The sequence below is a fragment of the Naegleria gruberi genome (assembly GCF_000004985.1).
Source record: "Naegleria gruberi genomic scaffold NAEGRscaffold_5, whole genome shotgun sequence".
In the NCBI taxonomy this organism is placed as follows: Eukaryota; Heterolobosea; class Eutetramitea; order Acrasida; family Naegleriidae; genus Naegleria; species Naegleria gruberi.
The window spans coordinates 580877-596551 of record NW_003163322.1 but is presented as its reverse complement, the minus strand read 5'-3'; the positions used below and the strand labels follow the sequence as shown (position 1 = coordinate 596551).

At 34.3% G+C, this 15675-nt stretch overlaps 5 protein-coding genes across 5 annotated transcripts; 1 reads left to right on the top strand and 4 right to left on the bottom strand.

Annotated features, from left to right (window-relative positions):
* Nucleotides 1-171: 171 nt before the first annotated feature.
* On the bottom strand, nucleotides 172-3698 carry NAEGRDRAFT_78306 (LRR and dual specificity phosphatase domain-containing protein; the record flags this gene model as incomplete). The annotated part of the gene is made up of 3 exons (XM_002681616.1): nucleotides 172-2935; nucleotides 2979-3340; nucleotides 3393-3698. The coding sequence occupies 3 exons, from the start codon at nucleotides 3696-3698 to the stop codon at nucleotides 232-234; spliced, it is 3372 nt and encodes a 1123-aa protein (XP_002681662.1). The 3' UTR covers nucleotides 172-231.
* Nucleotides 3699-4054: 356 nt separating this feature from the next.
* Nucleotides 4055-5958, bottom strand: NAEGRDRAFT_78305 (alpha 1,2 mannosidase; the record flags this gene model as incomplete). The annotated part of the gene is made up of 1 exon (XM_002681615.1): nucleotides 4055-5958. One exon carries the CDS (start codon nucleotides 5956-5958, stop codon nucleotides 4072-4074), a length of 1887 nt encoding a protein of 628 aa, XP_002681661.1. The 3' UTR covers nucleotides 4055-4071.
* Nucleotides 5959-6046: 88 nt separating this feature from the next.
* NAEGRDRAFT_78304 (cAMP-dependent protein kinase regulatory subunit) lies at nucleotides 6047-7636 on the bottom strand. Its single transcript, XM_002681614.1, has one exon. The coding sequence runs from the start codon at nucleotides 7632-7634 to the stop codon at nucleotides 6150-6152; it is 1485 nt and encodes a 494-aa protein (XP_002681660.1). The 5' UTR covers nucleotides 7635-7636; the 3' UTR covers nucleotides 6047-6149.
* A 456-nt stretch (nucleotides 7637-8092) lies between these two features.
* On the top strand, nucleotides 8093-10717 carry NAEGRDRAFT_78303 (ubiquitin specific protease; the record flags this gene model as incomplete). Its single annotated transcript, XM_002681779.1, has 1 exon — nucleotides 8093-10717. One exon carries the CDS (start codon nucleotides 8093-8095, stop codon nucleotides 10697-10699), a length of 2607 nt encoding a protein of 868 aa, XP_002681825.1. The 3' UTR covers nucleotides 10700-10717.
* NAEGRDRAFT_78302 (DEP domain-containing protein) lies at nucleotides 10698-15356 on the bottom strand (the record flags this gene model as incomplete). The annotated part of the gene is made up of 2 exons (XM_002681613.1): nucleotides 10698-12418; nucleotides 12534-15356. The coding sequence occupies 2 exons, from the start codon at nucleotides 15354-15356 to the stop codon at nucleotides 10760-10762; spliced, it is 4482 nt and encodes a 1493-aa protein (XP_002681659.1). The 3' UTR covers nucleotides 10698-10759.
* Nucleotides 15357-15675: the final 319 nt, after the last annotated feature.

Here is a 15675-nt window from a genome sequence, read left to right as displayed (position 1 = left end):
TAAAAAATACAGGGGAATGATTTACTGAAATAGAAATCGAATAAGGAAACTAATTTGATATTTCAGTTTTGTAATTTAACAAAATCACCAAATGTTTTAGATACTAAAAATTCTATTTCTCACCAAATTTGAAAATAATTTCAATGATTTTTATAGAACTCGTTAACTTTTAGTCATCTCATATTATTTATTTGATAAATAACCTTTGGATAATTCACAAGAACTCAACATTCAAAAACCAACCCCAGAATCCTTTTTTCTTTCCTTTCTCAATTGGATATTGTACTGTTTCAATTGTTTAACAAACTCGGGCATTGGAAGAACTATAGGTCTCTTGTCTCTTACAAATTTTAAACTTTCATTGAGAGTCCATTGATTCTTCTTCATCAAATACATTATCACAATACTGGCACTTCTATTGATACCAACATGACAGTGAATGAGAATCTTTCTGGGACCTTGAGACTGATCTGTACCCTCTTCAATGAAAGGTAAGCATTCTTCAAAAGTAGCAATTAGATCTGTATTCTGAGTTTCCTTCATTTTCACATGTTTTGTGACAAACTCGTGACTTGATTCTATGAAAGATAATTTTTCTGTAAAATCTGGCAGTGATGAGTACTCTCTGTCATGAAATCTTGGATTGAATTCACTTGCTATTGTTAAAATGTGAGTAATACCAATATTCTTTAAGGTAGAGTAATGAGAGGAGGATTGTTTACATCCTAGATATAAGGTTGGTTCAATGAGGTCAGGCTCTTTAAAACTATTCTCTGAAATATCAATCGAGTGGTCAACAAGCCATTTATGCAAGTTACTATCTGATTCTATGAGTTGGGATACCCTCTTTGAATTTTGCTTTGCTTCAATATATTTAAGACTTGCCAATGTCATAAAACTTTCCTCGACCAAATCAGAGATTTCGTTATACTTCAAGTAGAGGTGAGTCAATTTTGTGAGTCTTGCTATTTCGCTAGGAATACTTCTGATAAAATTACTGGACAAGTCAAGAACGCTGACATTGGAACATCTAGTAAAGAACTCGGAAGGAATATCTAGAATGCCATGGTTTGCAATTTCAACTGCTTCCAAGTTATTCATGTCGAAATTATTACTGGCCAATAATGGGAATTGTGAGAGACTGATCTTATTTTCAGAAACCTTATAACTTCTCAACAATGGGAAATTATCAATTAGTGGAAGTGATGTAAAATTGTTTTTAGAAACAATTAATTCCTCTAGGCCTGTACATTTAGAAATAATCTTTTCTAAATCTCCAGAGAATAGGTTATTTTGCAAGTTGAAGGAGATAATAGAATTAGGAATCCATGTTATTTCCTCACAAATCTTATTGTTTTCCAAATTAATTAACTTGGCATTTGGGAAAATATTGAAGGAAAAACCTTGGAGGTAGTTATTAGAAAGGTCCAAATCTTCAATATTTGAATAAACTTCAAAAGTAGAATCAATCTTTCCCTTGAATAAGTTATTACTTGCTTTAAGGCACTTGAGTGTAGGTAAAAATTTGAGAATTCTAGGTAAATCTTGCTCTAGGTTCAATCTACAACTATTTACAGACAATTTTGTAAGACCAATACTAAACTTGGATCCAATTTGAGTAAGATCTGGGAATCCTCTCAATAAGGAATCGTTAATATCGCTGTCATCACTGATTTTTTCGAGAATATTTGGTGATGTATTCTTGTCTTTTGATAATATTTTAACCTTTTGCACGATTTGCTGACTTCTGTGTTGCAAACTTCCAGCACCAAATGGATTCTTATCAAAAATCAAGGTTTTCAATGGTTCTATACACAAGATATTGGAAGGGAATGTAACAAATTTGCAATCAACCATTTCCAAATATTCCAGATTAGGTAAATTGTCTTTGCATACTCTATGAAGGTCTGAATCAAAATCAAAGCCCTTTTCTGAACTTTCAGCCAACAATTTCATTTCCTTCTTTGACACATCACCAATATTCGATTTCTCAGCCATAGGATTCATTTGCACATTCTTATTGAGTTTTAAAATTCTCAAATTCCTAAGCTTGAGAGAAATGGGGAAATTTTTGAACAAATTACTAGACAAATCTAACTCTGTTAATGAGGGATCTGAAGTTCCAGCCTCAAAAAATCGAGTGTTAGGATTAATAGGATTACTGTGGGATTTTGTGAAAATTTTTTCATCTACATTTGCCGATGTATTTGGTGACCATATTTCGTTTGTAGGTATATTGCTGACAACAGGACTTGTCTCAACATCAGAACCAGAGTGAACAGAAAGAAAGTTTGGAGGACTATTATCATTGTTGTGTTGATTCTTTCTATTGAAAAGTCCCAACTTTTTTTGCTTGACTCCTCTCTCCTTTTCGAACATGGTTTGTAAGCTTTTAGAGTTTCTATTCTCAGAAAGTTCAATACTCTCAGAATTCAAATGATTGAAACTTAAATCTAATTTGGCCAGTCTTGGGAAGAAAGTGTGAACAAAGAGAGGATATACTTTCAGCTGATTAAAGTTCATCTTGAGTTCCTTCAGACTTTCATATCTGTAAGACCTATGATCTTCCTCAGATAGATTAGAATCCTTATTTTCCTGATTTTTAAATAATGACAATGAGACTTTACGATGTGATGAACTAGATTCTCCTTTCAAATATTCCTTTCTTTCCTTTTCCAGAATCTTTTCAAAATTCTTTTGTTTCTTTAAAATTGATTCTATTCTTGACACTTTGAGAATATTTCGAGAAATATCCAATTTTGTAATATTTGGAAGTAATAAGTCATTATTCTTCCTATGTTGAGGGCTTCCTAATGATAAAAGTGATGACGGTAAATTGAGGAAGAATAGACTGAAAGGAAATCTGTATAATTGATTTTCAGACAGATTCAATTCCTTTACATTCTGTAAAGCTCTGAGATGATATTGTTGAGGGCTTTTGAAATTAGTTTTGAAATTAATTTTGAAATTAAACTTACTCATCTGCTGCAATAGGTCTTGCTGTGTTCAAAGAATACTGTTGTAAATGATTTTGTAATTGATTTTGTAAATTAATAATGACTCCCTTGTCGATATTCAATGTAACACCCCTCAGAAAGGTTTCATCATTTAATTGTTTTCCTTCAAAACTCAGTTCCTCAATTGAATTTTGTTCAAAAATGATTGCTCCTAATGGTTCCAAAGAAGTCATTGTTGATGATGTATCAGATATGTTAACACCATAATCAGATTCATCTTTTGCTTCTTTGTTTGGTTGATGATCAATTGTAACATCTACTTGTTGATTATTAATAATTGGATTGGTGCTGCTACTAATTGGAAAGTTCATATTGTTCCTTGTCTAGAAAGCATATTAAAAACGTTAATAATGATCATCATCTTTAAAAACATACATTCGAAGTTACAGGTGTTGTTGGGGTTGATGTTGTTGATTTCATCTTTGATGATCTTAACTCAAAGTCAAATAAATCACCATCACCCGATCCACTACTTTCGAAAGCAGTGCTACAAAACATATTATTTCTCTTAAGTGGAGATAAAGTGTTAGAATTATTGTTCGTTAACGAGGTTGATAATTGATTTTGAATACCACCATTGTTACTTGTAGTTAGGGATATGGAAGGATGTTGTCTGACTGATTCCATTATATTTGATGCAATTGCTGTTGTGGGAGAGTCATCCGAACTATTTGATTTCATGTTTAATTAATTTAATGATAATTCCATATGATGATGATGATCTAAATTGATAGACAAGATTTCCGATCCACACAATAATAAAGTCAATCTCTACTTTAAAGGATTGAAAATATGATGTCGCGAATGTTGTTTTAGCAAAAACAATGTGTCTTCTCTCTTTGTTGGATGAAGACTGAACTCTTGAACTTTTTTTTAATGTGGGAAGAACGAAGGAGGAACTTTGGACATTGATTTGTTCCTGCCTGTGTAACAGTGAGAGAAGATTACCATTCACTTCCTCATGATGTTCTAATTCAATGATGATTGCACGTATCAGTAAGAAGGAAATAATATCTTTAGAGTAAGAAATTAAATAATAGAAGGAAGTATAAATTTAATGATTGGTTGGAGTAACACGAATTGGGTGAGCTTCAGTATTGAAAACAAACTTGTCAATTGGAATGATATGTTTTGGAGAGAATAATAAATAGAGATATTTCAATGTTTCAGCCAAGAAGAATGATTGTTGGAAATCATCTTGAGTAGGGTTAGCAACACCTACATTGTGCAAGCCACTGTAACCACCAGAAGCAATTTTGCATTTTGATTCAATTGCTTGGAAAATCTTCCATCCCCATTCTCTGTACTTTTCATCACCAGTAACTCTGTACATGATGAAAATACTTTCAACTGTTTCTGGTCTTAATAAATAAGTAGAGACACCAGGCCTGAATCTTCCACTTGATGGATCAAAGTGGAAAGTTTCTGGTCCAATTCCTGAAGGCATTTGAGCATAAGTTTCATAACATGTTCTTGTGAATTCAGCACCAACTTCAATTTGACGCTTATTTGAGATTGGGGATTCAGGAGTGGAAATATTGAAATAACCACCCAATGCAAACATACCAGCTGCAAAACATGCCAAATGGTCAACCTTGTGGAATGGAGAGCCATTGTACTCAGCAACATAGGTATAGCCTTGATTGGATTTGATAACCATGTGATCAAATATTCCTTTAACAGTTTCCAAATAGAGTTCACGATACCTCTCAGCACCCTTTGTTCCTCTATTCAACAACCATTGTTTCAATAAATATTCATAGAATGAATCACCCAAAGCACCCAATGAGACATGATTGGAGCACCAATTTCCATTATCAGGATGGAATTTGATTGGATACAAGGCATTGGCTGGCTTATTCTTAAACATGACATCCATAATCTTAGTAACTAATTTGTTATATTTTTCATCACCAGTCAATTCACTCAATCTTCTGAATTCCAATTGAAGAGTACCAAACTCACTGAGAGGACAACAATTACCAGCCCAGGCGAAAGTTTTCTTCTCACCAGTTCTCAAGTTAATTTCCGAATATGGAATACCAGTTGGCGAAGAGAAGGCAGGAAGTAATCTGTCAGCCATATCTTTGGCTTTTTCGAGGAAGATCTTTTCCTTTGTCAAATCATACGCACTCACAAAACCTCCAACAACACGAATAGTTGTTTCAAAAACACTAATTCCACCATTAATTGTTGAAAATGAAGGCATGTCATTCTTAATATAATTCAATGATTTTTCATATTGTTGTTTCAAACCCATGATAACCATTGTATCAAGTGAATCAATCAGTGTCATACCAAAACCATTAGAATTTTGAATCCAATTGTGGAAACTCTTGCTGATTGGTTTATATTCATCCTTTCCCCAAACATTTTCATATCCTTTGAATGCGTGAATGAATGCATCTCTTACAGCCTTTCTTTTTTCGTTTGCACTGTCACTCATAAAATCACTTTGGTAATCGTCGATGGTCATTAATTCTGGCCTCTTCCAAGATGGTTTGGATGAAGGAATTATTGTATGGTCATCTCTATCTACAGATGCCGTATCGTCAAGAGGATCTATTAAATCGATATGCTCCGATTCAACTTGTTTATCAGGAGAGAAATGTAAAATATCAAATTTCACAAACAAAAACACCAAAAAGCAAATAAATAATAATACTATAAATCCTATTAATTTTCTATTTCTTCTGAGGAAGGATGCCAGGTTGGAGGTTGAACTTTTTGTTGTTTTTGTATAATTACCAACCGGTTCCGTAATAGAAGCATTAAAAGATTGGTTTTCAACAAAAGTTTGCACACCTCGTTTTTGTGTAGATGTAGATGTTGCAACACTTGTGCTTCTACTGGTAGGTTGACCCAATTCAGGGTCTCCAACAGAAGAACTACTTTGTGATGAGTGCATCACTGGTGAAGCATCATCATTCAGTTGACTCATTTTTAATTTTTATTTTTGCTTGCTACAATACACAGGTTGGGGAGTGATGACGTTGTTGATATTATTTTGAAATATTTGAAAAGAATCAGAGATGTTTTTAGTTGTTTACTTAGCTATTTTTTACATTAAGTTTACATGTGTTTTGTTGAGCAGTTAGAATGTAGTTAAAAATTGTTATCCAAAGAATATTCTTATATTTGAGAAGCAGTAACATATTGATTGTAAAGTCTCATATTTCTCTTCAAGATCTCTTCACAAGGTCCGAGAAGATTCTTGAAATCTTTTCTATTAAGCTTGACAAATTTAACAGTTTCTTCAACATCATCTGGAATGACAACACTAGCTTGACGAGGTTGATCAGTTAATAAGGCAATTTCACCAAAGTAATCACCAACGCTAAGTCTTGTCAATTCAATTTCTTCAGATGACTCATCAGAAGGATTGAGTCTCTTCTTGACAGCAACTTCACCTTCAATAACAATATAGAAAGCATCACCTCGATCACCTTGCTTAATAATATAACGTCCCTTATCAGATTCTGGATTATAGGTTTCTTGAACTAGAGCATCAGCAACAGTCATTCTTTCATAGTCAGTCAAAGTCTCCAAAAGCGGAACACGTTTCAAAAAGTCTTCATACATTTCACGTTTACGTTTGGTATTCATCATAACAATACGACGGAATGTAATACGATTAATAGCATAGAGTTTACAATCAGACTTGGCACGAACAGTAGCAGCTCTTGGTGTACCATAAATAAGAGCTAATTCACCAAATGCATCACCTGCTTGATATTCCTTAACAACTTTTTCTTCATTGCCAGTCTTTTTGATTGCTTCACATTCACCACTGTAAAGAACATAGAATAAATCACCTTGTTCATCACCTTGACGAATAATATTATCACCTTGTTTTGCAGAAACTTCAAACATGGCATCGAGAATAACCTTTAAATCTTCAGTTTCCAAAGACATGAAAAGAGCATTTGATGAAAGGGCTTCTTTAAGCTTTTGAATTTCATCTGGAGTCTTTTTGTGCACAGGTAAATCTTCAGCAGTGAGTGGTTTAGAATCACTTAAAGATTCACTACTAACACCTCTTCTTCTTGGTACGGAAATTGAATATCTTCTTCTACGATTTTCGCTTTCGTTCCAATCAATTCCTTCAGGTTCTGATGATGATGTTTGGAATCGGACACCTTGAGAACTTTCCTTTGGTGTTGGTTTTTCAACTGGACGAGATTCTTCCAAAGCAGTACTACCACTAGCCCAACTGAATGGAGATGGATTTTTAGCTGGTGGAATTTGTGCTGTAGTATTTTCAAAAGAAATTGAAGACTTAGCTTGAGGAGGTTGTGTAGTAGGAGATTTAGCAGTTTGTTTTGGTTGTTGTGTTTGTTGAATTGGTTGTTGTTGTGATTGTGGTTGTATTAAAGTTGGTTGTTGTTGTATAACACTACCACCGGAAGCAAATCCTTCAATTTGTTGTAACTTTTGTTGGAGGAAGGTAACAACATTTGCAGGACGTTCCAGACATATTGCTTGCATCAAGCTAACAAACAAATCTTCGACACGTTTCTCTTGAAGATATTGTTGCAAATCAGCGACTTGGAAGTTTCCTTGAGTTGAAGCAGTAGCCCTGCCTTGTTGAGTGCCAGCTTGGAAAGAATTGAACATTTTTTTAGGTTTTGATAGCACTAAAATGGCCACTACGATTTTTTGGATGCTTCTTGGTGTTTTACTACGAGCAAAACTCAGCAAGCAGTCACAATCTTACATTGCAGTGTGTTGGATTGAAGAGACATTTCAATAGATTGAGATTGAGAGATGTTCCATTCGAGATAAAAAGTGACTGATTGATTACAAGGATAGAAAGCTATACTTGAAATTATTAGAAGGAATATGAATTTGGCTTAAGGTTAACATGAAAAATAATTCTTCTTCTATTCATTGAAATAATTTATCATGCTTTTAAATATAAAAATTAGTTCATGTTATTTTTTTACTAATTGTTATCCTGAATTCAGAATATTACCCTAGATAATATCATCCAAACAATACAGCAACATTCTCATTATTGGATTGAAACTCAATTGAAACTCTTTCATCTTTGTTATTGAGTTGAAGCCAAAAAAATGAGCGGTCGAGCACCTAACGCAGCGGGAAAACATCAGCCAAGAAAGATGTTCAAACGGGCCAGCCAGCAACAACAAGAAACAACATTGAATGGCAACCACAACAATAGCTCGGAGGAAACTAAAAGAAAACGAGTCTTTACAAAGAATGGTAGTAGAAAAGGAGAAGTTTCTGATGATAGTGAGGATGAAAGAGAAGTTAAAAGATATCAAAAAGACACAGAAGGTGATGATGATATTGAAAATAATGAACAATTAAAAGCACTATTAAAAGGATCATCGGAGATAATTGAACAACGAATTTCATTTGTGAAGGCACAACTTCCTGACAATTATGAAAATGTTTTTTCAAAGATGAAACCAATTAATGGCACTTCCACGAATGTTTTTGTTTATGACCACCAAGCAGATAATTCAAAAGAAAATTCAGAAAAGCACACATCAAAATCATCAACATCATCATCTGCAACACCAGAAGCAAAAAAGGGTGATGATATTGAACATAACAAGGAATTGGATCCTCCAAATATGTTCCTCATTCCTCGTGAAAAGATTATTTCTTTGAATAGTTGGACAGAAATTAAAAAGATTGGACCTGGTTTACAAAATCTTGGAAATACTTGTTTCATGAATGCTGCACTTCAATGCTTGATGTACACACCTGCTTTGAGAAACTTTTTACTTTCTAGAAAGATTGGAGAACAATCGAAAAAGTTCAATGCACTTGATGCCATGTCACTCCTTGCAAGAGAAATGTTTTTAGGAAATGAAACATCTTCTGGTAGATCTTCAAGATCTAATGTTGTTTCTCCTGGTTTTATTGCCAAACATTTGAAAGGTATTGGTGGATTTGTTTTGGGGTATCAAGAAGATGCACACGAGTTTATTGTTCAATTACTTGACAAGATGGAGAATGCTATCGTAGAGAAATATAAGGGAAAGATGGATAATATAGTATTGGAAACTAATCCTGTTCATCAAGTTTTTGGTGGCTATTTGAGAAGCCAAATTAAGACTATGGAAACAAATTACATTTCCAACAAGTATGACGCATTTATTGATATTGAACTTCAACTCAATAATTGTACATCAGTTGAAAAATCATTCCAAAATTATATTACTCCTGACAGATTGGATGGAAAGAACAAGTACAAGTGTCCAAAAACTAATACCTATGTCACAGCTTCTAAAAAGCTTACAATTCACGAGGCTCCAATTAATTTAATTCTCCAACTCAAACGTTTTAACATTTTCGGAAAGAAGGTTAGCAAAAAGATTTCATACGAAGACACCCTCGATATTTCCCCATACATGAGCAATAAGAATACTGTTGCTCGTTACAGTTTATATGGTGTTCTTGTACACTCTGGAGGGTCCTCTAGTTCTGGTCACTATTACTCATTTGTGAAAAATAGTAATGGTATTTGGTATAGAATGGATGATAGTTCTGTCACTCAAGTCAGTCAAAATACAGCACTTGGTCAACAAGCTTACATGTTATTTTACTCGAGAAATATGGATGATTTCAAGTCTGATAAGTGTACTGCAATTTTCAAGGAATCTGTCAAAAAGTGGCAAGAAATTCAATCACCAAGCTCAACATCATCCAGTCCAGCAACAGGCTCATCTGATGACAAGATGGAAGATGACGATGAAAAAGAATCAGTCATTCGTAAAAAACAATCAAACCAATCTAAACAACCAACTAGTACTACTACCACAATTATCGATACAAATAATACATCTGCCACGACCAATGAAGAAAAAGCTAGCGATTCAAAGAAACCAACAAACCTTTCCATTCCTAAGACTACCTCAACATCTGCCAAGCTTACTACACCTCCTTCAAAACTAGAACCACCAAGTCCTTTCTATGCTCCAATTAGAATTGATATTCTTGAAAAGTTGACACCTCAAAAACTTCAAGTCCTTAAATCTATGAGATCAGTTCCACCTATCAATATTATGAGAGGTGTTGGAGGTTTGCTCTCACCAATTACTCTCTCTTCTTCCTCTTCATCTAATATTGAAGCAATGTGGGTCAATAAGAATCACTTGGATGGTCTTAAGAAGAATATCGTTTCTACTGAAAAATTATTTCGAGTTAATGTTCCTTCTACGCCGATCAAAACTTTAAATGGAGACGATGGAAAACCACAAAATCCATTCTCTCTCGATAATTACACTTCTGATTCTCCAATATTCTCGCCAAGTCAAACTAAAACAGATGTCTTTGAAAAGAAGGGTCAAAAGAGAAAGTTCGATGACTATGAATCAGATCAATCAGGCAGCGATAATGAAACATCTGAAGAGCCAACAACACAATCCGTCAAGATATCTGCCAATCAACTCTTTAAGGGTGCTAGCTCTCAATACTCTGAGGATGTAGATGTTTGGGATGATGAGGAAACTCAAGAAAAGGCAAAGCAACAAAAGATTTTCAATGAAAAAGTTATTGCACCAAAAGTCTTTGGGAGGGATGAATATGATAGAGCATTAGATGCTGGTAAAACTAAAAAGATAAGAAAGAAGCAAAATCCAGAAGATTGGGAAGATAGTAATTTTGCATTCCAACAAGTCTCAGAAAGAAAACACAAAAGAAAATAAATAATTTATTTCGTATTTATTCTTGAATAGTTGTACAACTTGAGAAATTGAGTCATTGCACTATTGGGAATATTCAAAAGGATTACTTCCAGGAGTTAGTTGTAAAGTGAACTTGCCTGCTCCTGATGCCTCCGAGAATACAAGTTTTCTCAAAGTGTTGAGTATATCATTTTGGTCGACTGAATTGGCAACATTCAAATCAAAAGTTTGGAATGGATTGTCTATCCAAGTAATTAGGGCAGTATCAGAGCCCTTAATAGCATCAATATGTAAAATAATGCAACCACTGATGTGAATAAATCTCTTTGAATTCTTTCTGTGGAAAGAGTCTGGAATAAAATTAAGAGGAGGTTCACAAATGGCATTTCTAATAGAATACATTGCCTCTATTGAGGTAATTGGTATTCTGACATAACTTCTGAAAGGATGTACATTCTCCAATGGATCTAGACCTCCTGTTTTATAATTGCCATGTAACAATCTATCTGCAGCTTGTTTTGAGGCATGAACAAAGTTTGTATAGCTATCAATTTCAGCTGGAGTTTGAATCATTGCAAATCCTAATTGCCTGGCTCTTCTGGCCAATGTCTGTAAAAATTCATCAATGAGGGCAGCTGTACAGACAAGCCATTGTACCTTAAACGACCAAAATTCTGCAGGATGGTAAGATGCCTTATATACAATATTTAACCACTCCACACGACTGTTGTCATCAATTCCTCCTTCTTGTGGGACAAATTGAAGTTTGGCTGTTTTAGCAGAGCTGTTGGATGGTATTTGGTTAGTTGAGCTCTCATCTCCAATAAGTGAAACATCAACATTATCTCCATCCATTCCCCTAAATGACCTATTTACAATTGCATCTTTAAATTTCTTAAAGTTTTCCAATCTCTTGGTGTATTCATTAGAGCTGTTAGAAGCTTGTGAGAATAAATCACTACTAGAATTGTTGTTAGAACCACCAAGCACCTGTAAACTAGAATTATTATTGAAAGCTCCAAATAATTGAGTTTGAGAGGCAAACAAGTTCTTGTTAGAGTTGTTGATTGGCACAATGTGGAATTGAAGGGATCTGTTGTGCAGTTCGTCTGTCATTTGATTGTGATCACCACAAATCAAGTAATCCAACTTATTCCAATTATAGTCAACTGCTGAATTGAATCTGGTAACTCTGGATTCATAGCTCTTCAAAGTTGGATTCCAAAGCATGTATCTATAAGTGTAAGTGGATCTAGCATTATTAAATGGATCAGCATCATTGACTAGTGTTGTAGAGGAACTATTATTGGATGAGCTATTGGTTCCACTACTTGTAGTTGATGATGGTTTGTCTGCACTTTTAGCAACCTTAGGAACATAACGATCAATTGTAACCATGTTGGAAATATTTGGATTGTAGGTTATTTTGTGGAATTGATTTGCTGAAGAAAGACAATATTCCATCTTTTGAGGTTTTACCTTTTGTTTTGATGAAGATTCGTGTGTTACTGTTGTTTCTGATGTGCTGTTAGAAGTATTGGTTGTTGGTGGCCTTCTTCTCATTGCAGCAGCATTGACACCTCTTCCTCCTCTGAGAGCTCTTCCTCCTCTTCCTCTCTTTGATTGAGTTGAGAGTTCAGAATTGTTTGATCCAGTGGATATAGTTGAAATATTATCAGCTTCCATATTATTGGATGCATCAGACTTTTCAGTGTTATCGCAGTGAAGAAGAAGTATTATCTGTATCATCATTACGAGTTGGCAAAGGTGTTATTATAATTGGTTGGTTACTGAGAGGATCTTTGGGTAAATCATCATTAAATAATTGGAAACCTTGATGTAATCTTTGACAAACTAATTCTCTCACAAGGGTTGAAATACTTTTGTAAATATTATTGGTATCAGTAATGGTATGTGTGTGCAAATCAAAATCATTCAAAATCTTAAGGGCAGACTCAGGCCAATAATCTGTGGTAATTGGTAAACAGGCAGGTTCTGAAACACCTTGCCAGTTAACATTGAGAAGAAAATGTTTGATATATTCTGATTTTTGGGTTGGTCTGAGACCTGAACTTGGATGTAAGTGACCCCATCTCTTTCTGTGGAAAGTGTTTTGTTGATTGTTGTTTTGAAGTGAGCCTGGGCTTGATAAGGTTTCGGAATCCATATGGAATGGATTGAACAGTTTCATGTAGAACAATTCTTTGGCCTTGTGTCTTTCAGCTAGTTCAGCCATGAATGGTGTTCCAGAATGTGGTGAACGTCGCAGAACACCACTATTTGCACTGCCCATATTTACCATTGAACTGGCAGAATTATGAGTGATTGGAAGATGATGAGTTGAATGAGAACCTCCGTGTTGAGGAGTATTTGTAGATGCATTATTACTTGGTGTTGATCCATTGAAGTCATTCTGATGATTGGTATCAAAAGATGATTCAAATCCAACACTGCTACCACTGCTGGGCAGTCCTGAAATGTGTTCAGATTGTTTCAATTCTTCCAGGTGGTGATTGATAATGTGGGGATTCTTTGGACTCGAGTCGGAAATTATGGACCTTTCCTCTCTCTGCTTTGTTGGTGTTCCATGAATAAGGTCGTGTGATGAGAGGCTTGTCTTTTTAGATATGTGGGAAATATTGGAAAGGGAAGATGTTTGGTAGTGGGAGGTTTGACGAGATTGTTGGAAGATTTTGAAAACTTGTTCATCATGTTGACGACACAATTCTGCAATACTTCCACTCGAGTTATTGGTATGATGAGAATTGCTATTAATTGAATTAAAGTTAGTCCAGTATTTTTCAAATAGTGGAATGTTGGTTGGAAGCGTTTCTAAATTAGGCATTTTAGAAACTGGGAGGAAGAGATTACTGGCGCTATCTGTGCATTCACAATCCTCATGATCTATACAAATATCATTCTTGAAATAATTTTCTCTGTAAAATGTAATATTGATCCAATCAGGAGATCTATAATATGTATATTCCTTCAAATGAGGTGATTCTTGGTTATTAGAAACTCCAACTTCTTTCTTTTTATACCTGAAAATAGGTACCGAGTGAAGTGGGGGAACAGAATGGGCAATAAGGTCAACTGATAAACCAACATCCATCAACCTTTTGGTAGTAATCTTACCCAAAACTGGTATTTGTACATCAAACATTCCACTACCTGGTGATACCAAAAGAATAACTTGGCCTGTTCTAGTAAGATCACGATTAATGTAATACTTGTCATAACTGTTTAAAACTAAATTAATAGCTTCCATAAAATTACTATCTGCTGCCGATGAATTTTGCAATACTACTCTTTCCTTTTCTGCTATACCTTTTACCATATTTTCAAATTCTAAAAATTCCTTCTTTAAAAGAATTCTGATTTCTTGTGATCGTATTCTTTGAGTTTCAGTACAATCAACTACTTTGTAAAAATCTACATATCGTTTTCCATCTTTAGATCCAATAATAGAATGATTAATATTTGTTCTATTTCCTAAGGATGCCATATGATCCTCTTCATTTCTCGTCTCTTCAAAATTATCCTTGTCCTCTTCTGTTATGTAGTGTCTCGAAAAGAATACTATTGATAGTGAGTGGTTAACACCAACTTCTCTCCATCTATCAAAAACTGTTTTAATAAATCCATTAATAACTCTTTCAAAAATCAAGTTACCATACTCGTCATATTCCCACATTTCTCTACTCATTTGGAATAACCAATATATTACAGCTGAATTTGAACGATATGTTATCTTGGTATGACCATAAACTATTATTCCTGATGACACTTTTCCAGTTGTTTCTTTCATGAGTTCCTTTACTTGGACTCTGATACCACCATGCCATGTTAAAGTTTTTGATTCATAAACACTAGTATCATTCAAATATAATCCAAATCTCCACATATCTGATCTGGAAAGAAAGTGATCCCGAATAGAAAAAACAGCATAGTCCAACATGGCACTTTCTTTTGGTATTACTCGAACATAAACATCCTTTCTCGATTGAAAATCAAAAACGTCTGCAATGTTTTTTGAAATGCTCAAATAGGGAACACCTTTTTGTGCATCTAGAGAAGTTACTTTTACAATAAATGTCTTTGGATTACTTGCTGAGGAGGTAAAACTAGGTTGTGGTTGTTGTTGTTGTGCATTACTTGTAACATTCCCCACTGAAGGTGCTTGTTTAAAACTTGCCCCTGTTGGTGGTGTTGATGCTTTTGCTGGTGATTTATATGAAGAAAAAGGAGAGAAGGATAAATCCGAATAATTCTGAGTGGCAACACCAGAAATATCAATTGGTGTTGAGGCACTATTAATATTCACTGATGAAGAAACTGGTGATGATGAAGTAGTAGCATTATGTTCATTAGAAGGTGGCGTCTTTGGTTGAGAAATTTCCAAAATATCTCCTATTTGAAGCCACGTAATTGCTTTTCCATTAATTAATATTTCCTGATCACTAAAATCCTTCTCATGGACCATCAATAAACATTTTCTATAACTCGATGATGGTGTATTAAAATTTCCTGCTCCGACATTGTTTGACGATGGTGAAGCACTCCTTGATGAATTTTGTTGTTGTGGTGGTGCCAATAAATTCCCAGTGGATGCATTCTTGTCCACGGCTGAAATTAATCCACTTCCAGCAGGTTTAATTCTTCGGTTGTGTAATTTCATTTTTTTGTGGTTAGAATTCAAAAAGAAATATTTATTAATAATAAAATGTTATAAAATATGGTAATATGATTTAATAAAACTAGTTAAAAGAGTTATAAAAATTGAAAATTAAATTTGAGTATGCTTTGGTTTTAGTTTAATAATTTCCAATAAATGAAAATTGTTGAACAACTAAACTGTAAAGTCGATTTCAAATACATCAGAAACATGAAACTCTACTTTAAGAAATTGTTTACAGAAATAAGATAAAGATTGTAATTAATAAATAATACAAATGTTGCAAATTCATCTGTCAATCGTTGAATCAGGACTTCCTTCC

Bases quoted from the DNA above. Each gene is read 5' to 3' on its own strand.
- NAEGRDRAFT_78304 (XM_002681614.1), bottom strand. From the start codon at position 7,634: ATGTTCAATTCTTTCCAAGCTGGCACTCAACAAGGCAGGGCTACTGCT.